Below are 26,747 nucleotides of genomic sequence, written 5' to 3'. Positions count from 1 at the left end.
TATCACTCGATATTGCATGTGTACATGCCCTGTTAACATGTTGAAAAGTAGGCGTTTCAACATGGTTTTGGAGGCAGCACAAGAAACTGTATTTTCAAAACAGGACAAAATTTCTGGAATATACATCAAAAAGTTCCAGCATAAAGAATGAGGAAATTAACATGAAAACGTGATCTGCATAAAAGCTGACATTCTCGTGCACTTTTTGTAGATACCTGTGTCTTGGAAGGCCAATACAGTGTATTTGGACATACTTTTGGGAGAAAAGTGAATATTGTAGTTTTCTGGAACAAAGTTGGTAAAATTATATCAAGAGTTACAGTCAGTTTCCCTTTTAAAGTGGAGAAATCAGTAAAGCAAAATGTAAAATACGGTGCTTTTTTCTGTGAGGTCCCAAATCTTAGCAATAAATGCTATCCAGAACCCTTGACATCTTTTAACCACCTCCATGACTGTTGATACTTGCATCACTGTACATACCACCAATCAAAATAAACATGTAAACTTGTAATCCACATTAAAATCAACATTATTGAGCATTTTTTGTGGTGTGCCTGTCTATTACTTTGCTATCAGAGTTGAAGACTAGTGATAAAACCTCTCTTAAGTAGAATGTGCCTTGAGGACAGATATTCACAGACTCAAACTTTTTCAATACTTTTCTGGTCTACCACTTGTTGGGGTTCATTCTACTGCTGTTTCATTAAGGAACATTTTTCACCATCTCAGTTTTCCACAAATTGAACATTCCACTTTTTCCCATAGAGATAACGACGGGATGGCAGCTATTTTGAATTTCAAATATTGGTAAAAGCTAGGTAATTTGTAGCTCTGCATGGCAGGGCTGTGTGTTACCGGCGTTATACGGCCTCCCACTACATGCGTAGAACACCAGTAACACACAGCCCTGCCATGCAGAGCTAGGTAATTTGTTCCTCTAGTGACAAGCTTTGCACAGTGACCCCTGCTTTTAGTTCATGATTTGGTAAGAGAGTGTTTGATTTGAGGAACACTCAAGCAAAAGCTTAGTCTTTCACTTTTGAGGCACATAATACCTGAAGCCTGTCATATTAACAAACACCTTGTCTTCAGAGACTCAACACTGCATCGAAAAAAGCCACCTACATCATCTTCACTTGGTGATTGCAATGATTCACACCAACTACAGACACCGTAGAGTTATTTGACAATTAGCCAAGACACAACTGATTGTACAACTAACCATTTTTAATATCAACATTCAATGCAGAAAGTTGAAAACATAAAAAATGGCTGACATTGGAAAAATGAAACGCAAATGAATATTTACAATCTCTGTCTGTCTACACTAGCATTGGCACTCAGCTATGGAATTGTCCATACATGAATCAACTACTATCTTGTAACACTTACAAATATCACTAAACCATGGAAATTCACATTTAACTATGACAAATTGAAATGTTTCCTGTGGGATTACTGGTACCTAGTTATGTGAGTGATTCAAGTCTAAAAAAGTCTGTGCTGGCATCAATGATGGTAAAACATCATCATTCACTCTTAGACTCTTTCACAGTCTTTTCGTATTTCTTCACTCCCTCCCAGTCAATTTCATGAAGTAAATAATAACATGTGAATGCCTAAAAAAATGTCACCACAAAATGCCCACAGTTACTGATGTAACACAATGTGCGCCACATGCCATCATCTCTGGCAGAAGGTCCAGGCATAGACATTTCTCGAGAGTCTATGGTCCAGGGGACGCCACTACAAACAAAACTCTTGAGGGTGCCCTTTCGACTGATACCCTTTGCTGACAATGAAGGTTTTATATGTGAATCACCTTTCACAGTGAGTTGAGTATGCATATCCATTATCTTTTCATCACGTTGATATGTTCAACTTTGATGGATCGAATGGTGTTCCTTTGAAAGGAGAACCTTCTACATTCCAGGCTTTTTCAAGAATCTGGTGTGCTTCCTGGAAAGAAAATTTATGAAAAACATATGTACAATATGCACATACTGTATATAACACACGCACATACACACAGATAGTGACACACACACACACACACACACATATATATATATATATATATATATATATATATATATATATATATATATATATATAATCACCATAAAATACACATAGAATTCATACATGTATATAATATATCTGTAGGTCAGAACACAGTATTCTCAATACTTTCAGATTTTTGAACTCTTTTGGCACTGGCAAATTAGGGAATTTCTTCAGAATTTCTTGAGTCTGCCATATACCACGGTCCCTCTATAAACTTTCTGAAGTCTTGGCCAACTATCTTGAGTTGACAGCTAGTCATGTCACCGTAGAGGGCATAAGAATTATTATTATACAGTGGTGTCATTGAACATGATGAACTGTTATATAGACGATAGAATGCACATTCTCTTTGGCCCCGAATATAGGTACGAAAAACTTAACATTCCAAACATTGTTGAAACAAATTTCTTTATGAACACTGATATTGCAGACATGGTTTAAACCAATTTCTATGCAGTTATCAACTCCTAAAGCTAGGTACACTTCTTAGCTTACCATTTCTTTGCTTGTTGGCTGGCCAGCCTGCTTCTGTTGGAAGTCAAACATGGCTTGTCTCCACCCTGCCTGCGAGTCTTCGTCCATTTCATGTAAATGCCTTGTGGGATCGATTTCGTCTTGTTTGATTTCTTTCTCCCCTTCCAACAAAGCAAGCCACATCTTCTCCACTTGTTTTTCAAGTGTCATCTGATTCGTATGAGTGAATGATTTTGTTGTGAGCGCATGGAATGTGATGCGTATGTTTTGAAATCACTGCTCGTGTGACATGTAGTATGCTTTCTGGAGCATGTTTGATGGTAGATACTTTTGAAAGGAACAGCTTCAAAGCTTGTACATGTGTGTAAGTCTCTCAGGCGTGCGAACACACTCTGTCCTGGGATACAGAGATGACACAAAATTTAGGCCCTGTGATTATATTCCGCTTCTTGGATTCCTTATTCATGAAGACAATCCTTTTTTTCTAAAGACAGAATCATCATCCCTTGTATTAATGTTACACAAAGGTTTGAATTCCTTTCTTTCACTTCTCACCGCAGGGATTCACTGTTGGCCATTGTAAGCATAGACTGAAAGATCCATTGCTCAAGGGCACTCTCTTATGGATTGCAGACAGCGCCCTCAAGTGACGGATCTTTCAGTCTATTGAAAGCAGTACTTCACATAGACTGAAAGATTCCGTCACGTGCGGGCGCTCCGGCGCACTGCGACCTACGACCCTTTACCACGACTGAAGGCACACTGTTGAAATCCTGTTCTCCAACAAAATTTTGTTGGAACCAATCGTATTGCAGAAACGAGTTAATTGACAGTATGTAGGGTAACAAGGCCGCCCACATCGCTCACTCAGTGCCTGATCGTGATTAGCATATTCAAAACTATCGCCCGGCTTTTGTCCCGCCTTAGCTTATATCATGTCTCGTTTGTCAACAAACACAACGTGTTTTTTCAAACTCAAAGTATTGAAAATCAAACGACTGAAGCTATACTCACGTTGACGTCTGTGTCTAGCGTTCCGATTTGATCATTATGGCCGATCCGAAAAATCGCCGACTTGCATTGCCGAGGCAGTCAGTAAAATGATCTGATGTATATAATAGTATGTTGAAAACAGAGCAAAGAGACGCACTCAAAGAGTTTTTGCGGCGGCAGAGATGTGTTCGCTATTTTACCAACAGGGCCCCACGGTATGGGAAATCTATGATTTACACGCTGGCACCCAAAGTTATGGACACACTTAAGAACCGTTCAGGATCGATCGTTCTGGGGATTTCGCCCCTGATTTCACTCATGAAAGATCAAGTGCAGAAGTGCAGCGAAATTGGTGTGAAGGCGGCTTTGATCGGTTCAGATCTCCGAAACGACGTACGTACCAAGGAACAAATATTGTGCGTGGTAAATTCCAGGTTGTGTTCAGTTCACCAGAGGCTATCATGACGAGAGAGTGGCGGAGATTACTCAGTTGTGATGTCTATCAAGAAAATCTTGTTGGAATTGCCATCGACGAAGCACACTGTGTTTATTTTTTTACAAAGGCAGGCTCCGCTGTGATGTCCAGACGTCAGTTCCACTGTAAAGAGTTGCTTCAGTTTCTCGGCGATATCGGTCGTTTTCGAAAAGATCGACCTTTTCTTCCGAGAGTCTACAGTCTCCCCGCAGACTGCACATTCTGCTGCGCTCAGCGAGAAAGACGCTATGGAGTTTTTTATAGGCGTCAATTGAGCCATACAGACAACTGTATCTACATGTAAGTTTTTTCTCCGACATGCGGCTAGCGTAAGCTTACACACACGTGTCGTTGTTTTCATCTGCCGAGTAGAGCGATTATGCAATGTCGGCACTTGCTGATGCAGTTGATTGACAATGTTGTCTTGACTACATTATGCCCGTAAACAGCCCACGTGAGCAATATTCAAATTACACTACTGTGATTTACATATTTTAAAAGTCTGTAAAGTCTGTTGTGGGCGGTACTTTTTTTCTTTGAGTTTGCCGCGGCCAAGTACAGTGTGCCTTCAGTCGTGGTAAAGGGTCGTAGGTCGCAGAGCGCCGGAGCGCCCGCACGCGACAGAATCTTTCAGTCTATACTTCACATAATTGCCCCATATAGTCCTGTTGGGAATCTTCGTTTTGGTATTTACTGGATAGATAAACTACATGTATAATCAAATAATAACTTCAAACATCGAAGATAGCCTATCAGATCTGAAAAGTTCAAACGAAGCCTTCCTTTTGCCATTTTCTCTGTGATTCCAAAACACTCACCTGTAAGCAGACTCCTGATTCAAGACTCCACATAGATTCTTCCTTCCGTATTTCAAGTGTCAGTTTCCCTTCTACCAGAATCTTGCCTTCCTCTTGAATTACACCTGGTTTGACTGCAACCTTGATTCGGTCTCTTCCGATCTCAACAATCAAGTCCTTCGCACGTTTGACTTCTTTTGGAACTGGCACCCTGATGTCGACATCGTTGAACGTCTGTGACCATGAGTAATTGTCAGTTAGTGCACCATTGTAGCAGTCAGCTTTCTGCGCCGTTATTGTCGGCAGGCCACTAAAATTATGAAAGAAACAATGAATTACAGTTACGTTAGTAAATTATATATATATATATATATATATATATATATATATATATATATATATATATATATATATATATATATATATATATATATATATATATATATATATATATATATATATATATACATGTTTTTTCCTTAGTACTTGTTCCTTTTGTCTTGACATGTAATGTATGATTCTTGGGTAAGTAAACAAACATATGCATATAAATGTATGGTTCAGGAACAGTTCAATCTGAAAATCAGTTAAATTCTATTGTTGCTACTTGTTCCTCATTGCCATCTAGCATGACACAGCATCATACAATCATGATGCATGTGCACTGATCCTCTCTCCCCCTTCAAATTACACCGTTCCAACAACACCATTGAAAATGATGGGGTGGTACTATAAGCTGGTGGTGAAAAGGTTAAACAATGACCAAAATTATACACATCTTACACCATCTGCGTTCCTACGTCAGTGGATCTAAGCTTTGAGACCAGGACAGAGAAAACTGATGATTAGATATTTGAGGGTCTGGCCACACATTCCTTCAAAATATAACCTTAGTACTCTACTGATATCCTTGTACAATGTCACTGAAAAATATTGGTTGATTTTACATGTACGATTAAATATCCTTAGTCATGATTTGAACATCCCTTGTTCAAAAGATAAAATGTTATTGACGACCAAAAAAAGAGTTTTATCACCCTTTTTCCACATTTTTCATTACGTTGCACTGCATTTCACAAGTATTTACTGAAATAATTCTGAGTGAGCATTGATTTATGATCAAATCATACCTGTATTACGAGCAGAGCAAATCGATTACTGAAAAAGCGTCTGCAAAATACCTTTCATATGGATGTGACTTTATCTTGGTGTCTGTTGTTGTTGTATCTGATGGTTTTGATGTACTTTGTTCGCTACGCTTACTGTCATCTGTCCTTTTCTCAGCTGTTTTTTCTACACTCTCCTTCGGAGTCTCATCTGTACTGACTTCAACCGATTCAACAGCTCTGGGTGCAACTGACAGCCAAGGATAAAAACATATTGATTATTTTGAAAAAAAACTGCAGAAATGAAATCTATCATCATGGTGTGGTAATAAATCGATAATAACTGAGGAGACACAAACAAATATATTTTTGTTGACATTGCTACACTCTACCACACAGAGTTCATGTTAACTGTAACACTCAATTCAAAATTCTAAAATGTATACTCCAGCCTGACAAATCTGTAGACACACAGTCACATTTGCAATTTGTTTGTGTGTGTGCAAGCAGTTTGATTGTGGTCAAATATTTTTAGGATCACAATCAGAGTAAGCCAAGAAGACTGGATGCTTCAGCCATAATAGATACGTTCGGTGATTTGCCATTTTAATACGAAGGGATGCACTAAAAGTGCCATGATCATCCCTTTAGGTTGTACACCTTGTTTTAAGGAAGAACGCACCTCAGGGACAGACATTCGGACTCTCAAACTTTTACAATTCTCTTCTGATATACTACATGTGGGGGTTCATTTTAAAGCTCTTGGTGAAAGAAAACTTTACACCGGCTTAGTTTTTCGAAATTTGAAAATTTTTATTTTCTCCATAGAGTTAACACTGGGATGGCGGCCATTTTGAATTTCTAATATCGGTAAATCTTGGGTAATTTGTTTCTCAAGTACCAAAATTTGCATGGTGACCCCCTATTTTATTCTTGATTTTGAAAGAGAATAATTGAAAGATCCCTTGAGGAAGATTAGAGCAAAAGTTTAAGTCTTTCACTTTCGAGGTGCATATTACCTTAAGAACCTGAACATCACTAAAACACAACAGTAATATGCAGGGTAGTATTTGTCTCTTTGCTTTGATGGAAGTTGATCAGTCCATCACATAATTGTAATTTTGTTAACAACGGTGAAAGCATTCTTGATTTGGTTGTGTTCATGAAATATCCAAAAGACAGTTTCTGAATTGCAGAGGTGACAACTCATGTAGCATGATACAGCATGCAACAACTACCAAAATTCCATTCTCGCCATGCCTTACCTTCTCCTGTCCTCATTTTCTCCTCATACTCCCTCCCCATCAATTTTTGAGCTATTTGCTCATACTTGATGAAAGCCTGAGGAAGACGATAAAAAGTGATAGCCATTTGTACAAATGAGGTAGCTACAGATGGCAGTTGTTTCATGGCTATTTGTGATTTTCATTACAACTGGTTTGGCATGCATGTCAAGGACACTGAGGGCGCTGTTCAGAAAGGATTTCTCTACGGTGTGCATTGGAAATAATTGCAAAAAATTTAAGAGGAGGTACAAATAGACATGTGCACGAGGAAATCAAGACAGAGTATAAAAAACTTCTCAATGCTATTCCAGATTCCTGGAAACAAATCATCTCTTCAAACATCTAAAATGAAGGAAACTATGATATTTTAGACTTAGAGAATTATGGTCTAACAAAAAGTGATGTCAAAACCAAGTCACTTTATTGGAAATTAGTTGATAAGAAATGGCATGCAGTCAAAGGTCAGATTGGTCAAAAATGGGCTGAGAATCTAAGTCTCACTGACAGTTACAAAGCTACTCTATTCAGCTGTCTTAATTCAACAGGAATTGTCAGCAATTCAGTAAATGATTTAAATTGGAAGATTTTCCATCGAGGCCTAGTCACAGGAAGCTTGGCCAAAACTTTCAATTTAAGTGATGGGAAATGCCATATTTGTGGCCAAGAAGAAACACTGGAACACATCTTATTTGAGTGTAAATATGTTAAAGAAATCTGGCAGAAATGTATTTCTTTCTTTGTAAGAAAACGCAACTTTGATAATAATATCAATATCAAAAGATTAGCAATTGCAGGAATCGAAAATGATAATTATGTAACATCTGACATTATTTACTGTATTACTTCTTATGTAAAATATACAGTTTGGAATATCCGAAATTCAGTTACTCTTGATGGGATTAAAGTTTCCCTTCAATCCTATGTCATGCAATTGAAATGTTATCTTTCCTCATGGATGAATACATTATATTTCACTTATGAGATGATGAACAAAGCTGAGGATTTTATCGCAAAGTTTTCAAGCCTAGTAAGACTTGAAGGAGAAGAATGCATCCTGAATGCATTCATATGATGATCTTTGTAATTAAACAGCTGATTATTTGTTTGTTTTTTCTGACAAGTTGCATTGTAATTTTAATGCATTCACAGTTATGTAGATTTGTTTTGTTTGCCACTTAGTTGAAATAAATATATCTTTTTCAAAAAAAAACAAAAAAAAAACAAGTCATCGTTGATGACACAGTCCCCACTTGTTAATGGGTACTTTGATTACAGGTCCTCAGAGAGGATAGAGGCCTCTTCATTAGGTCTGTGATAAAAATACTTTTGAATAAATTCGCTTGATACATGTCTGAGCTGTAGTTCAGGACATGAAAGAATCGTAATAAAATGGCCACATGGCGGCCTTATTGGATCCTATCACAGAACAAATCTATGTGCATATGTATGACAGACATCCAGGTCTACGGGTTTGCTCAGAATTAGATATATGCATAATTAATGAGGTACAGTATGAAGCATCATAAGGTCTCCCATCATACCATATATGAAGGGTGTACCACTTGTGGTTACTGAGTTATGGACAAATATGTATGTTGAGGTCAAAGGTCATCGAGGTCATGTGACATTTGTCACAATAATTGTATTGCTAAGTTATCCCTATATACAAAAAATCAGACCTCTAGCTCTATTGACTCGCTCAAAATTAGATATGCACATAACTAATGAGGTACAATATGTGGCGTCATAAGGTGTCCCATCATACCATATATGAAGGGTGTAGCACTTGTGGTTACTGAGTTATGGACAAATATGTATATTTGAGGTCAAAGGTCACCAAGGTCACATGACATTTTGTCAAAAAAATTGTAGTGCTAAGTTATCCCTATATACCAAAAATCAGACCTCTAGCTCTATTGGCTCGCTCAAAATTAGATATGCACATAATTAATGATGTACAATATGTGGCATCATAAAGTGTCCCATCATACCATACATGAAGGGTGTAGCACTTGTGGTTACTGAGTTATGGACAAATATGTATATTTGAGGTCAAAGGTCACCGAGGTCACGTGACATTTTGTCAAAAAAATTTTATTGCTAAGTTATCCCTACATACCAAAAATCAGACCTCTAGCTCTATTGGCTTGCTCAAAATTAGATATGCGCATAATTAATGAGGTACAATATGTGGCGTCATTAGCTGTGCCATCATACCATATATGAAGGGTGTACCACTTGTGGTTCCTGAGTTATGGACAAATATGTATATTTGAGGTCAAAGGTCACCGAGGTCACGTGACATTTTGTCAAAATATCTGAGATATCTGCGTGAAAGGATGGACTCACGGATGGACTCATGGACGGACATGACCCAATCTATTAGCCCCCTGGACTTCATCCGTTGGGACTGAAAACTGTGTCACTGCATCCTTTTTGCACTATGAATACGATGAGAAACTAAATTTTTATTTTTCTCGGCCTTATACATGGGAGTCTATGGACTGCCTTATACATGGGAGTCTATGGACTGCCTTATACATGGGAGTCTATGGACTGCCTTATACATGGGAGTCTATGGACTGCCTTATACATGGGAGTCTATGGACACTGCCTTATACATGGGAGTCTATGGAGGTGAAAACTAAAAAGTCCTCTAACACGGCCAAATGTGATCGCATTGTGAAACAAATCGACGTGCATCTGTATGGGGTAGGGTACTATCCTTGTGCAAAGTTTGAAAGAAATTGACCTGGGCATCTCTGAGATATCTGCGTGAACGGACGGACGCACGGACGCACACACGCACGCACGCACGCACGGACATGACCAAACCTATAAGTCCCCCCGGACGGTGTCCGTGGGGACTAAAAAGGCGTGCATGTTTTTTCTGATATTGATCACAAGTCATCAATAACTACACTATTACAGTACAGCCATCCAAATAATTTGGGAGAATCAGTAAACCAGGCTTGTTAAAACATTAAGTAGGTGCTCAGAAGACAGTTGCAACGATAAATTTTTGAAACTGGTCCATGTAGCACAGCAATTATGTTTGAATCACCGCTATCCTATGGAAGACAAATACTTGTTTGTCATGCTGTTTGAAGGAGAGGTTAGAGCTGGTCCATTAACTTACCTGCATAACAAGTTGTTTTGACACACCTGGTGGAAATCCCATCCTATCTTCTCTGCTTTGCATGATGCGGTAGAAATCTGTCCTGTGACACACAATGGAGTAACTCACTTTAGATTTCTGTTTATAGGATTGATAACTGATATCGAAAGCAGTGACTGGAATTTCTCTCTATTTCAAAAATGTTTCACACTTGTTCAGAAGGATACCATCTTGTAGACATGGTTCTATACTCATCGCTGGGGGATATCTTTCCTCATATAGTTTTGCCATCCACAATCATCAAAGTTTGTGTATTAGTAAGTGCATACATACGTATGTACGTACATATGTACATGCGTACTGTATATTATACATACATACATACATAAATACATACATACATACAATATATATATATATATATATATATATATATATATATATATATATATATATATATATATATATATATATATATATATATATATATATGTGTGTGTGTGTAAGCTCACATGCATGCATGCATGCACGTACACACATATGAATGTATTCATGCATGCATGTGTGCATGTATGTATGTATGTCTGAATGTATGAATGCATGTGTAACAGTTTAAATGTACATGTATGTGATTGTAATTGTATGTACAGTAGAGATATATATGGCTAAGGATCTCACGGAGCTGCGTAAGACCATGATTTACGATAATACTGCAGTCATCATCATAACCATAGACCCTCTTATTTATGGCCTTGTCATAACATGTAATTAAACCACGGAGATAAAAAGAACCCTCCAATGTCCAGTCTAATTCACAATTATGAATTAACAATGTGGTCAGCGTACGCGTGAGGCTCGTGCCCACAGGCTCTTGGCACATTGCTGGGATAATAATCGTATTTAATATGTAGAATATCTATATACGACTTGATTATTCAATAAAAGAATCACTGTACGTGATATTAGTGTAGGCCTATAGGCCTACATGTTGACTGGCATTATGGGTGGTGTGCCCAGCTGATTTCAGGATGATTTCTCACCAGTAGCATAGGGTAAGGTGTGATTTTAGGCAAAAGAGGTCAGTCGATCGATTGTTTATGCAACCATCTGACCATTTACCAGTTTTTATCACCGGAAACGCTCAGAGTTCGTGAATTTCGCTGATTTATGAAATCGGGCGGTGAAAAGCTTTCTGGCCTTTTCATCCTGTCTGTGCAGCGGTGAACAACGGGCCCAAGCCGGGCCCAAGCCCTGCAGATCTCTACAACCGATCGGTTAAGCTAGCCGGCATGTACAGTAATATCACGTACCATTATTCTTTATTAAATAATCAAGTCATGTAGACATTCTACACATTGATGATTATGCAGTGCGTTCGCCGGGCCCGAGCCAGGCAGCTATAGCCACTCGGTAGAATGCCTATAGGCCTACACTAATATCACGTACAGTGATTCTTTTATTGAATAATCAAATCGTATATAGACATTCTACATATTAGCGAGCGCAGCGAGAGCGGCCGAAGGCCGCTCGCGAAGCGAGCATTAAGACTAATGCGTGTACAAGAAATTTAGAATGGAATCTCTATATACCTACGAGTTTGAAAAGAGAGCACAGTTCCATGGAGGCGGCCATTTTGAATACTTTTACACGGATTGCGTGAAATTAAAGATATCACCTACCACAAAAACTACTTGACAATGTGTATTGCCGACAAAAGAATCTCTCTGTTTCAAGCAAAGTGTGAAATTTGTTTCAAAATGACTATTTTCGATCACTTTTGAAGGCACGGATCGGTCATCACTAGGCGCCGCCATTTTGAAACAAGCCTACTCTCGCGAGAACGGTCAACTCACGCGAGAATTAAAAATAGTGTGCTGAGAGCTAGCTACCGACGGGAATATCAAGTACGTGTCTTACATTAGACTGCCTCTGTACGTTCCCGCCCCTGTTTAATATAATAAACTGATTGGAATCATATAATTTACCAGTTTTAAATAATTTTCGTTAGTGAACTTGGCATTTCCGAATTAAATTGCTATAAATGTTATTCTAGAAAACAATTGACAACAAGTCAACCTCAACGAGTCAATGGCTAAGTTAAGTTATGAATCATGCATCAAACACAGAAATTAGCATGCTATTGCCTGAAAACATCAATGACCATATACTACGCTGCGCTCGCTCTCAGGTCAGACCTGTTACATATTAAATACGATTATTATCCCAGCAATGTGCCAAGCGCCTGTGAGGCTCGTGCCTAGGCAGATGGTGCACATGTAAAATCATTACATGCGCGACTCAATGTTGTTGTATACAAATCAATACACACTTTATCACTCACCTCCTCATTAAAAAGCTAAACACAACCTCGAGGAACGGCTTGATTTCTCCGACATGCTGCAAAATCCCGAGGAGAGCTGTGTCGTACATTTCACTAGGCGCCGCCATTTCTGAAACCCTTGAGGTCATGAACCAGGAAGTAAATGTTAGGACCCTTTATCTGTCGTAAAAAAGTAACATTTTGCCTTGAGCAAATGTGGTAAACGTGTGATATATTTCCAACGCCCGAGTGAGCAGCGGTTCAGATTTACAATCGGATGGGAATTGCGTTATCGGAACATTGATATGTTTTCAATTTGTTTCCCTACGGATTTCTGAAGTGATAAACGTCGAAAGAGTTAGGGAGTGTAACTGAGCTGACTCGCTGACAGACGGACGGTACGGTACTGTAGTGTCAGTTGATAACTCGTCTCGACGGTACGGTACTTTTGCATGTAATTTAGAAAAATTCAAAAGAATTTGTAGGATTGCTGTTTTGGATGCATAAGACTCATCAGCACACAGTTGGTTTTGGTAACGGATGTCAAATAACCCGGAAATGCGGGAGCCAACGACGTAACGATTAGATCACAAGGCCTGACGCTGACGCTGACACACACAGCCAAGGCAAGCGGGCAGCGGACGTGTAACATTACAACGGTGAGTTGGTAATAGCTTATAAATTTTCGTTACCCTGTAATTCACAATCAAGACACAACTTTTCATTGTATTTTTGAAACCGGCGTTCTTTAATCTTGCCTTCGGATTCTTATTTGATTTTTACAGGGAATTTAATCTCGGTTACATTCATTACCTTGTGGGTCACTGCCATTCGGTAAATCCACAGTTGACTCATTGACTCGTGAGGTCACCCAGAGTCGACCTCCATGAATGACACTGCAGTGCAGATGTTTTATGACATGATAATGGCACAAGGCATCCAGTACAACATCCGTTTGGAAACTAAATTTTCGATCCGAAGTAACATATTTTGATTGTTTGATAAACATATATCTACCATAGTTTCCAAAAATTGTCTGGACTGTCTGTGACGTCATAAAAGTTCACTAGGATATTGAACTTGGCTATTCAGGATGGAACTATAAGGGTATCTATTGTCCTATGACTTGATAGAGAACAATATAATCCCAAGTTCAAATGAATCATGTTATTAAAAACTAAAGGTCAACAACAAGGTGAAGTACTTCTGCTCATAAAATTTTTATTTTATGTCATTGACTGATTTTCGTAAACGAATTCAATTTTAGGTACAACAATAACAAAAATGTTTCATCAGCAACAGTTTAGTTTTGATATATTCACAGATATTTGAATAGAAATGGTTAGTTGTCACACCTTTCTGATGTAGACACCCCAAAACAGTAAACATGTTTATTGATATATTTTCAAGATATGCGATGATACTGTGTTGGATCTCTAATGGTGCAATATCTTTCCTGCAATAAATTAAATTTATAATAGCAGCTATAAATAAAAGTTCATTATGAATTAAATAAACCTGGAGAGCAGGGTTTGTCTAACAAAACAGTGAGTGGGCCGTGGTAATTTGTATACATAACCTTTAAAAAGTATTGAACTGCTTACCAGTTAAGAATCTATATTTTGATCTTCACTATCAAATATATCGTGTTTTATCTAGGTGTTTAAGTTTTTTTCAAATAAACTAAAAATGAGAAATAATGCCCATAAAAATTCCTGAACAATAACAACCAAAATAAGAATTTTAACCGTTAATTGTGTTGATAGTAATTTTACCTCGCAAAAAATTCTCAAAAGTTTTTGAATTTTTGAATGATCAAATTGAAAAAATGAAGTTTCACTGTAAACCAGCAAATGGTGTTCCCAGATTAATTTTTCACAGTAGCTCAGTAGCTACATTGGTGGTATCAAGGTAATCACCAGAGGGTACCGTAGATAATGCACAGTGTTTCCTCATTAAGGCATTAACTATGTTTGCTCCATCAGCGTCATAGCAGGGAAGAACACCATAGGGTTTCATTTTAATGAAGAAAAAAGTGCTTCATTTTTCATTTATGGGGAAAAAATCACATAGAGATTCTCTATAACTTCGCAGGGTTTCTGCGCCCTCAGTAAAAAATGAAATTAATTAAAAGCGGAAAAATGCATCACTGATTGCTAATTTGTGGCTTATGCCAGCCTAATTTAGACATGGCATTTTGTGTCGGATACATGGCCAGTTTACCATATGGCAAGGCAAAATCATTATGCCATAAGAAAGATACTTAAATTATGCTCAAATATTGGCCTGGAAGGTCTCCCAAATTTCATGTCATCCAACTGTCTATTTAGAGCAGCACTATTTTCTTGTCACATATGATCCTCTCAGAGTTTGTCCCCACGGTTTCATCACCATGGCAGAAAAATTCCCTCCAATTAAACCTCCAAAAATCTGCATAACAGATGTTCATGTCTTCATGTGGATTGCTGGGCAACAGCACACACATCACGGTCATCATGAGCCAATTGCTTATCAAAAACGTACATATTTAATTGAGCATTGTACAGTCAGTGAAAACTTAGGCGTAGAATGTGATGTCTGGTAGATGTCATGTTTACCGTCAGACCATAGAAACGACCATTAGTTCAAACCTTACGTGCAGCTATCCGCTGTCGCGTAGATGGAGTGCGGCTTCCAAGCGGGGACCTCACCCATCATGTGTGCACTAGCGATAAAGCCAAAGGGCACTGGTAGATTGTCTATCTGTCACCGGCTCATTTCCGATTGCTTAATCTCAAACAATACATTTTTCATAATTGACTTTGCTTTGTGCCGTAATTTCTACTCATAAAACTTTAATATACTTGTGCAGTAGTTATGGCTTATTTCACCCACCAAGCGACTATATCTGATTATAAAAACAATACTGGCTATCACCTCTGATATCTGTATGAGTTATCAGCACTGTTTCCCTTCACATTATAAATTTGATCCTTTGAAATCTCATCCGAAGAGATTTTAAATATTTCAGCAGTGTTAATGCTGCTGATTAGATTTTTCCTGTCCAATGATGAGTCTCAGGGTAAACTCAGGATCAAGAATCCTCATGCTGAAAAGTTAGAAATCGTCAAAGAGGTGTATTTATTCAAATAATATTGCGGGATTTATGATATATATATATATAATGAACTTCAAAGATAAGCAAAGTTTGATTTTGATGTACTACAATAAATGTAGCACAGGACTAAATTATGATATTTTCCGCCTTTAGGTTTTTTCTCAAAAAGAGTCATCATGCTTTCCACTTTGAGTGCAATATTGATCAGGACATTCATTTGGTCTGTCTGAAAAAAATGTCAGTGTTATTTGGGCATATACAGCATGATACAATACAGTGTACTTGAACTCTTTGAGTGTTGTAATTTTCCCACTAAATTTTTAATCCAAAATTTTACAAATTTTTATGATGTTTTCTTTAAATTTTTTTTTTGATAATTTTTGACCAAGTGGACATCACTTTTCATTAGCAACAGTTATTTATCAAAGTTTTTGGGAAAATCTGAAAAAATTGACCTTACGTTATATTTCACAAAGGAAACAAAAATTAACTTTGGTACTGAAGGGCTTAGCCTGTATGCAAATCTGAGTTCAAGTTTTATGTGTTCTATTACTGAGTATTTATGTGATGTCACTGATGTAACAAGGTAACTGTCAAATTGCAGGGACACCCAAGGATACAGCAATAGTCACAGCTTGAACCGGCAATTTCATAACCATGGCCTTGTCTGGGATGAAAGCCCTGCAAGTTTGGTGCCAGAGGGTCACCGAGGGCTACCGCGATGTCAAGGTCGTGAACATGTCGTCTTCTTGGAAAGATGGACTAGCCTTTTGTGCGATATTGCATCATTTCAGACCTGATATAATGTAAGTATTCCATTGGAGTAAATCCAGTCTTTGCCCCTTTATATATTCCTTTGTCGTGCAGGGTATACCTACATAGGTGTGTAGTCTTTTCAGATCCACAGTGCCAGAGCCTATGACACTAACAGCTCATACAATGTACATGAATTAATGGTTAAGTATCAGATCTATGTCAAGCAGTTGTCATTAAGGCCAATGCGATAAGTATTCCTTTTTTAACATGCTGAACTTTGCAGCAAGTCGCATAATGACCCCATGACATCTCAAAAAGTAAGAGAAATTCACATTCAAAACAGCCAGCAATAACTTGTGTTCTTTTGATATTTCAAAAATCAAATAATGTCATGCAGAATTTTGATGGGCATTGAACAGATGTCATGTCAAATGAAAAAATAGAAGTTGTGAACAATAATTTTGATCTGTAGCCTCCTCAGAAAAATTGAGAACACTTCCCACTGAATTTAGTGTGGTAAGTGTCAACTGTAACCCGTTGGAGAAAAAGGGATATAAAGGCAAAATATTCTGTCATAAATACAGTACAGTTCAAATGCTGACCTGTGTTGTAATGTACATATTTTGCACCTAGTAACTGAACTGAGTCAGGATTAATGATGAAAAATAATTAAAGTCATGAATTTTTTGAAATATACTGTATTTATTTGGATTCTCGCATATCAATTTCAGTGACTTTGACTCGCTCAAGAAGGGAGACGTCTACGAAAACAATAAATTGGTAAGTATCAGCCTGTGTGTGTAACAATTGCAGATTTACTGCCTGTTTAAAATGTGTTAATGTCTGCTGGGAATACAACATGTGTTTGTCATAGAAAGAGGTTGAAAGGCTCAGGCTTTGTTGGATAATGTTTGGCGGTTGAAAATCCCATTATACGCCAAATAGTTAGAATTCTTGAAGTGGGGTGGGAAATTCGACTGCCTGCACCACGGTGGCATTGAGCTGTCTGTTGAAGGGTTTCTTATCACAAATTAGGTTAGGTTGGCTCTCTGCTTCCTGTGAGCACAGATTTTATCGCAGAACACGAAATGATATTAAAGAGGATTCTAGTCGTTCGGATGTTTAAAATTGTACAGTAGCATGCCCGTTTTTTATGTCGTTTTTTGTTTACTATTTTCCCATGGTGGCCAGTAGCTGATAGTGTGTCAGGAATGTGACCCACTGACAGGCTAGACTGACTCTATCACAAACATGACGGTATTTCTTCCGCAAAGAAGAAGTTTTGTGTTATGTTTTGCATGATTAAAACCATAAATCTCTGTGACAATTATAGCATTTTATGCTTTGGCAGTTTGTAGCAGGAAACACACTGTCACAATTTGTGAAAATCTGTACCAAAAAAGGAAGAAATTTAATTGAAGTGTAACTTTAATACCAAGCAGTAATCCCTGATCTAGTATTGGTAATGTAGTCAGGATTTGTGAGACAGTTTCCTTCTTATCAGAGAAGAACAATAGATACTGTAGCATAGCTGAGCATTATGGGGGTTGGGGTCTTGATCTGCTGACCCGTTGACTGTGAACACACCAAGTTATGCAACGGGGCGTTATCAGAACAGAAATGTCAAGGCACTTTTACCAGTGTACCTGAGATAGTGCGATACCTTCTTTTATGAGATCAGTGATTATCAAAGTGGATATCCTGTGTGTGTTTTGGTTTGTAAGCAAATAGGGCTGATTCTCACTGGTGATGTCGCTAACTGGTGAGGGATGCACCACTTGATATCTGTCACGGGGGTGTCAGAACAAGCATGTCCTCATATGTCTTCAACCACCTTGGCTATATTCAATAATTGTTACAGCATAATTGTTTTCTTTTGATTTTCCTGCGTAAAGGTTTTTATGAACTTATGCACTTTCTTCATCTACAGCTATGTAAATATGTTTGGGAAAGCAGCATGGCAGGAAATAATTTTTTTGTGTGAATATTTTCACCGAAAAATAGATTCTTCGCATATTGACGGCATCCTCCCACCCAGATCTGTAATGGTTGATCCCTAATGGTACTGAGGGCTCTGCTCACCATGACTCACGCTTGCAAACAATTCTGACGGTTAGGGCTCTCCTCATAAAGGTCAATAGGTCAGAGCAAGAATTTCCACGCGAAACCCTGCCTGTCATCAGTAAACAAAGGCACACTGGCATGCACGTACGAATGTGTTTGTAGCCTCTTATCATGAAATTATGCCTTTTTGAACCATGGTCACACCTCTGCCGTCCAAATATTGAGTCATACAAGAGTGACATCAGAATGAAATAATGTTTCAGTCTACAAGGATATTACATGTACATTTATCTTGCCAATAGTTTCAGTTTTACATTCCAATTTGTTACGGATACACTTATTGATAATTTATCACTGGTAGTTCAAAGTAAAAGTATAATTTTTCTGTTTCAGTGTTATACCGGTAATTGTGAAGCTCTGGTCTGACTACCCAATTGTACAAAGATATTGCAAAACTGTTGTTGTGTAATATTATCACAACTCAAATGACCTTGAGAGTAAAGGGTGATGTAGAGACATGTATCTCATTTACTCATGCCCTTCTCCCTAACCCCCATCCCCAGCCCCTCCAACCTCTTATTGATAATACACATACAGGTACCTTAGTAGAAAGATCATTATTGTGTTGCATACATTGTTGGATCAAACTGTGTACTCTCTGGGCAGCAGTCCGTGTGTGCTGGCTAAAGGGTGTAAACCAGGGATTTTATTGTTTTTTCCAACCATCAAAAGAAGTATGCAGAAGTTTTGGTCCTAAATTTTGGCACTTTTTCATATTTTTCTGGAATACCAATGTCAGACCAGACTGACACCTCTCAAGGACATTGTCATATATCGACACCTTTAAAACCAAAAACTGTATTTATACAACCATATTGTTTTCCAATCATATGTTAGACTACTGCACTAGCAATTGGGGGTGAAAGGTTAAACTAAGAATCAATTTGAGTTGGGGGGGACAGCCACTATCAATTAATCCTAATATAAACAGTGTTGGCAAAACTAATTTTGTGTGCTTTGTGTATGTCCATATTAAAGGATTACCTGGTTTATTTTTTTACCTGAACGATTTATGCTTGTCTTTGTGTGAATCCTATGTCCTGTACAATCTAATCCGTGTACAGTTACACCTGTTGATATCTGAACATTGCCAACCGGCAACTTTTTCAAATGATACTTTGTTTGTGAAATTTTAAAGGTATCAGAGGTCTATGTTCTTTACTGTACCGGTACACTCGGTACACTCGTAAGGATCTTGACCCACCGCCACCCACATACCTTTGTCTGGCCACAGGAAATACAATGACGGTGTAATCTGAATTGTAAAGGGTGGACCAGTTCAGTGTCACTGAGGACAATGCCTTTCTTCGGAAAGGTATTACCGGTTGTTCTCAATGTAATTGAATCAGTATCAATTTAAAACAGTAAATGAATCATAAATCTGTGACAGGGATTATAGGGTTTTACGGCCGGGGACTCGATCCTTGGGATTTTGAAGGTGTCATAGCCTTTTATTTTTCATTGAAATTGTAATCTAGTGAGTGAATTTCTAAGCAAGACAATCTGATGCCTGACACAGGCGTTTAACTTTTATACCATTTTCATTGTTATGGATCTTTAGTATTTTTCGTGTACTGTACATGTACAACAACTGTTTATAAAAATAACTTTTATTGCAATATGAACGCAGGTGACAGTTGCATGCAAATTAATTGTCAAAATATTCAAGCCGGAAATTGTTTGAAAATTTAAGCCTGAAATTTCATCGTTTGACTTCTACACTCAAACTAAGTCAATCACTTTAAAATGCCATAGCCAATCATGTCGGTGTCTCTATTTTATGGCATTTTAACATATGATGTCTAATTTTGGAACATTATCAACTGTTCTCTTCCAATAAAAGTATTTGCAATAAAATATTATACCATTGACATCTGTCTTCCTAAAACGTAAAAAGAAAATGATATCACAATTGATATGATATTTACCAAAATAATTCAGTAAAATCTGTCATCGATACTATTGCACAGTCTGAGTTGATCCAGTAGCTTTAGATACTGAAATATTTTATTGACCTTTGCAGCATGGAGCCTTGGTTGGAGGCAATATTTTTTGGATTAATAATATACCTGTTTTATTGATTTGCATAAAACCCCACAAGCAGAATCCCTGGCAAACAAGGTATTATGGAGGCATCTCTTCTAAACCATATGTTGGTAGAGATTATCATTGGTGTGTATGAAGAGGAAATCATGTAGATAAAACAGAATACCAGTTGTTTCTATAAATATTCATGAAATTTTAGTTTTTGTTGTTACATTTTGGGAGAAACAACTTTGTCCATGGTATGTCTGCCTTGACTGCCATATTGTGTTGCACACAAAGTAAAAAATTAGAAAAAAAATATAAAAATATATGAAAGATCAAAAAAAAATTTAAAAAAAATAGATTTTACTTGGACAATTTCAATTCACCTTTGGTCATGTTGCCTCATGGAAAATTTGATGTTCCAATACATTCATAAGCAATAAAATTTACATCATTAATTTAAAAGAATTATGATTGTGTAATAAGCATGATCATATGAGGCCTTGGAATGCATGTGAGATGTGCCATGAATTAATTATAACCCTAGCCTGGCGGATTCTAATCCTATTAAAATGCCTTCCTGTGCCCTAGACACCTTGAAAATATTAATGGTTTGAGTGAGAGGTGCATGATGTTATGAGCAGTTTTGACATTTCAAATATAGAGATATCCATGTTTAGACTCCAAATGGGCATTGGACGGATGGCATAGAAAAATCAAGGGGGACTGGAAGGAGACATTTAAAATGCAAAGAGTTGGGCTTATTTTAAACTAAACGTGGCCTACAAGAGGTGTATTGTCATGTCTTGGGAGAATAAATTATTTCAAATAAAACATGGTACCTATGTACAAATTACCATCTTTAAGTGTGGTCTTTAACTCCAGTGATTGTCCTAATTCCCATTTAGCAAATTCATGCAGTCATTTTACTTTTCATAATTCTGGATTAATATTAATAAGGTTTTGGTAGGTCTTGTATGTTTGTACTTTTTCTGCTGTCAAGGCTGTTGTGTTCTATGCAACAATAGTAATGATGATAACAAGAAAAACAACAACAACAACAACCACAATAATAATAATCAAGTCATGTTACTAGAATGTTAAATATTATGTGACAGACAGCTCCGTTCACCTAGATGAGTTCAAATGAATCGTAGACATGAGAAATACTGTTGTAGATTTTGATCATTCTGTGCTGGTGGTAACAAATTAACGTCACAGTGCCAGTTATTTGTGGGAATTATATCTAAGGGGGCAAGACAGCTAGTTGGAACAGACGCTGATAAAGGTGTTAATAAGACTGTAATAAGACTGCATAATAGCATGCTCATAATGAACCTGACTACAAAAATAATATGTATCAGGCCGGTCAAAACTTACTGAGCACCCTCGGCGTGGATATAGTTGACATATTGTGATTTCAGTGACCCACATAAGCTGCAGTAACAGTGACCCTGAATTCCAACCTTGACCTTTGCTATGTGGAGTCTGTGATGACTGAATGCTGCCATTAATTGTGTGGTTGATGGTTTCAGTCTGCTGAAAATACAATGTATTTTGTGTTCATACATGCAGCCTGTGATATCACCATTGAAATCACCATCACTGGTAATCTTTGATCCACTGTCCAGTATTGCTGCTCTGTCTTTTTATGTACATTAGGGAGACAAATATCAAAATATACTTGCGTAGACCAATAAGAAAGAAATGTTATCAAAAGTGGCATAATATTTTTCACAATTTCCTGCAAAGTTGAGTGATGGATAACGATATCAAGAGAAAAGGGGGCAGTGTGACATCGAAAGCCAATCAAGTTTCAACAACTATTCTGATGGCCGAGATTGAATCAAAAACTACAATGTTCACGTCTTCACGTACAATAGTTCAAACTTAACTCTAGATGGCGCTACCCCAGAACATTGATATTTAAGGTGTTTACTTTGTACACAGACGGTAGAGAAACTGTGTATGCTTTATACTACGAAAAAGGAAGTACAAAGAATTCATACATCTCATGTGAAAATTAGTACCTCAACTGTTTCTGGCTCCTGGATTTCTTAAATCCAAGGAAAAATGTACAAACTATGACTGGATAGTGTTTGCTTTTGTACCTTGTTCAGTGACCTTGGCCTTGAAAGCCAATACAGCACACTAGTTTATTCCACAAGGATACACAGTGTAATGCAAGTGCATTTCTCAAGATAATCTGGTGTGAAAAAGGATCATTCCAAAATATTTTTTGACTCTGACTCTGACAATGCTAAATAAAAAAAGTGTAGAACTTAATCACACACTGTAAACTTCTATAGTTTGCCTTACCTGTTTTAACCAAAGTTGACCTGATAGAGATCACACATATCAATATATCTTTTCTGCTCTATACCCTGTGATGATAACCTTGATACCCAGAAAGTCACATTAAAGTTAATTTTGGAACACCATTTCTTGCTTTACTGCCAAATTTCATTGGTTCTAATATGATATTATTTGTCATAAAAACTTTCAAAAAAACCCAGTAACCTTGACATGTCTAAGTCCAAAGCTGTCTATGATCTGTAATATCTTATATATCAACATTCCTTGCACAGTGTATGTGCCAATTATTAACCCTTTGAGCGACAAAGTCAATTTATGTCGCCTATATCAAAATATACACCAGTCAACTTTTTTCTAAATTTTGCGAAAATTTTGCTAAAAATCTAAAGCCAATAAAATGTGACGTTCATTTGATCCAAAATTGTCAAAAATATTACAGAAAAATGACAAAATTGGTAAAATGTTGCACACAATAATTTTGGTTGGAAAAATTGCAGCGCTCAAAGGGTTAAGCACAAAATGTATAAAGATTATTTACCTGCCGACTATTGTCTTTACTCAGGCGTTTGAAACAGCTGAACGAGAGCTGGGAATCACTGCCTTACTGGATCCAGAAGATATGGTTGCCATGGACGTCCCCGATAAACTCTGCATCATGACCTATGTTTCACAATACTACAACTATTTTAAGCGTCAAACAGCAGGTGAGTGACATGGATTGGTTGGCCATAGGTATTTTAGGTGTTCACAAGTGGACGACCAGGTGTTCTGTGACGTTCTTGCTGCACACGTGTTTTTTGCTCTCACGAGCCGAATCTGTCAAAGATGATGTGCTTTCCATTACGGTGTGCAAGTAGGTGATATCTTCATTGTCGTTTCTGACTTGTGGAGTTGACCCACCTTCAGTGGAACCTGCCCCACGTAAATGAGTTAACTGGTTTCTGTGCAAAGTACATACAGTAACGACAATGATACAAACAGTCCTTTTGACCTATCTGTGTGAACAATGTAAAGTCATTTGACTTTGGAATGTGTGTTCAAATGTACTTGAACAAACGATTTATGGCTTTTTTTCTGGGTCAAGAAGAAAAGAATTTGTGAAATGTTAAAATTGGCAATTTTAAAGAGTTCATTGGAAGTAATGAGAAATCATATCTTGTTATGCTTGATGAAGTTTCAGTATACCATAATTCATTTTCTTTAAATCTACAAAATAGCTAACTTTAGAGGAAATACGGTATTGTTGATATTTGCTGATATTATCAAAGGCGTAGAGTGCAGGTCTACAACCCAGTGGTCAACAGGGTCTATCTCAGGGCAATACTGATACCATAGCTCAGGTGATATTATGGTTTATTTAATATAAACTGGGACACATGTTCTTAATTGTACCTATTTCTGACAACCAACCTGTGAAACAAATTTGCATTTTAATGTCAGTGAAGAATATTTGAGGTACATGTACACCCAGACCGTAGAATATTGAGTAGCTAATACATATGCACATGTGTACCCAGTACATGTATGTCTGTGATGAGTTTAGCAACTGGTAAATGTTTGATTGTTTAGGTGATGATGTGCCTGTAAAAAGTGTATCAGGGATTTTAACAGATTGTCTGCAGACAGAAGAATATTTTCATGTATATTTGTTAGAAGGTGAAAATTATTTAAGGCTTTTATTTTCAAAATTTTCTTATCCCAGTACACCGTCATAGTGTCACGCAAACATATTGAGATATCTGAAAAAATTTCAGTCTCCACAATATAATTTTCTTTTTTATAACAAGTATACAGACAGTTGTATATGAGCTAATCTATGATTAAGTTTGTCAGGAATTTTGTCAGTGTTGATATCAAATAACTTCTATTTTGTCATGTCAAGGGTAAAATTGTGAGTGATCAGGTTTGTGCTAAGTTGCTTCATCAGCGCAGTGTAATGGTTTAGAGTGTACCCTATTCCTAAATAAGTGATTCAAAACAGAAAAAAGAATTAAATTTTTCACCGGTTATGATTGCTGTCCATGTGCTGGATCCTTGCAGCAGCATATTAAACAGTTCAGCCACAAGTTCATCTACAAGTTTAAGCTAATGTTATTCCGAGTGTAAAGGAATGGTAGTCTGGATTGTATGTGGAAATGGTAGTTTTCATTAACTTGTAAACGTATGTTTATTTGTATTCTAAAAGGCCAGTAACTGCACCTTTTAATAACTCTTTTCATTATTTTGTTTTGTTTGTCAATCACAAGTTTTGTTCTAAACCTGAAAACATGTTGAAATATCCACTATTTAGCTTGTCAACATTTCTATTTGTGTAAAATGCACTGTTATTGTCCACATTTGAATTCTAGTCCAGACCAGAATTCACTTGTCAAAAATAACATTGCAGTCTGCTCATGCACAGGGTGAGTTGACAAGCTGAATACTGTGTATCTTAACATGATTGGAGTAGTACAAAGAGAAACTGTTGTTGACATGAAATAAAAAAATAATGAAAAAATTAATGAAAAGTTAGACTTACTGGACCTTTACGCAACAAAACTGTGAACAGTCTATGATATTGTCTGTATACATTGTCAGCTAGGTGTATCACAATACAGATACTTTCATGTATTTTTACTGTTTTCATGTGAAGTGGGATCATCGTCTGTGGGACGTCATCTTGTAACACTGTAATGCATTCATTTACATAGCTCGGCACTTTGAATTTTGATGGCAGATTGCATGTGACAAATTGATGGGTGGTTGATGCAATGCCAAACACTTTTTGCTTTTGAACGATTACTTATGAACGCGATTGTGGATTTTACCATTCATGTTCACTTAAAACTTGTAGCCAAACCTGTCTTATATCAGCTTTGCCACCTGAGTACTTCAGAGTTATGGACTCTTAGGACTTTTAAAGCCTTCAATGTGTTTAGGGTTGTAAACCAAATCACTTGTTCAATCATTTGCATTAAGTGGCCATCAAGCTATTTTGTGAGATAGTAGAAGTCATGTTTTTCTCAGCATTTCTTTAAAGCCATGCATTTTTTCTCTCCGATAATAACACGTACATGTACACATAGGTGGCATTAAACCAGCCAAGGGTTTGGAGGAACACCCACCAGCTGCCATCAAGACTAAGAAAGCTGTGCATGACGAAAAACCAAAGGACAGAATACATGAAAAGCCAAAGGAAAAAGTGACGGAAAAGCCCAAGGAAAAGGTACAGGAAAAACCCAAGGAAAAATCCAAGGTATGTGGAGGTAACTTTTTCGCTGCCAATCACTGTGATTGTGTTTTACTGAGGGAACACTACATCAGAGAAATACAGGCATCATACTAAGTGATGGTGTGATATAACTCTTGAAAATAAAAGTAGAATATTTGATACTAGGGCATCATTTTACAAGTGGTATTGCCACAAACTGATGACGTCAAATTGCCATACACAATACACAGTGCCATAATTACAAGGCGTCTGTGTTTTGTGTATGGCAGTTTGACGTCATCAGTTTGTGGCTATACCACTTGTAAAATGGTGCCCATACTGGTTCCTGATGTGCAATATGCTCAAGCCACAGAGCAAGTATAGTGAGTTTTACCCTATCGTTGAACATGATCTGAAAAAGTCTGAAAAAAGCCCACACCTGGAATTGTATTATAGAGAGAGAGAGTGTTTTGCAGTCATGAAATGGGAAATAATTTTCACTTTCACTCTTGTCACAGCACTAAAAGATATCTTGGTTGACTTTTCTGTCAATTGTTCTGAGTACAGCAGACACAGAGAGACACCAAAACATAATCCCTG

General features: G+C 37.3%; 2 protein-coding genes across 4 annotated transcripts in view; one reads left to right on the top strand and one right to left on the bottom strand.

Annotated features, from left to right (window-relative positions):
* Positions 1-1,209: 1,209 nt before the first annotated feature.
* LOC139151680 (nudC domain-containing protein 3-like) lies at positions 1,210-23,636 on the bottom strand. 2 transcript variants are annotated; one of them, XM_070724627.1, is made up of 8 exons: positions 23,496-23,636; positions 12,658-12,816; positions 10,338-10,419; positions 7,178-7,253; positions 5,988-6,162; positions 4,828-5,116; positions 2,563-2,751; positions 1,210-1,959 (listed from the first exon to the last, which is right to left on the bottom strand). In XM_070724627.1, exons 2-8 carry the CDS (start codon positions 12,783-12,785, stop codon positions 1,864-1,866), a joined length of 1,035 nt encoding a protein of 344 aa, XP_070580728.1. In that variant the 5' UTR covers positions 12,786-12,816; positions 23,496-23,636; the 3' UTR covers positions 1,210-1,863. The 2 variants fall into 2 exon arrangements, 1 of the variants encoding a protein (XP_070580728.1); XR_011556473.1 differs by lacking the exon at positions 23,496-23,636 and having other exon boundaries at positions 1,572-1,705; positions 1,738-1,959; positions 12,658-12,808.
* The window catches only part of LOC139151679 (MICAL-like protein 2), a 26,478-nt gene continuing 12,552 nt past the window's right edge, over positions 12,822-26,747 (top strand). For both annotated transcript variants that reach the window (XM_070724625.1, XM_070724624.1), the window contains exons 1-5: positions 12,822-13,295; positions 16,338-16,539; positions 17,221-17,269; positions 23,520-23,661; positions 26,023-26,192. In XM_070724625.1, the coding sequence (XP_070580726.1) occupies positions 16,391-16,539; positions 17,221-17,269; positions 23,520-23,661; positions 26,023-26,192 (510 nt within the window). In that variant the 5' untranslated portion in view covers positions 12,822-13,295; positions 16,338-16,390. The remainder of the gene's footprint in view (positions 13,296-16,337; positions 16,540-17,220; positions 17,270-23,519; positions 23,662-26,022; positions 26,193-26,747) is intronic.

The sequence above is a fragment of the Ptychodera flava genome, chromosome 15 (assembly GCF_041260155.1).
Source record: "Ptychodera flava strain L36383 chromosome 15, AS_Pfla_20210202, whole genome shotgun sequence".
In the NCBI taxonomy this organism is placed as follows: Eukaryota; Metazoa; Hemichordata; class Enteropneusta; family Ptychoderidae; genus Ptychodera; species Ptychodera flava.
The sequence above is the reverse complement of the archived record's forward strand: the minus strand, read 5'-3'. Positions and strand labels throughout refer to the sequence as shown.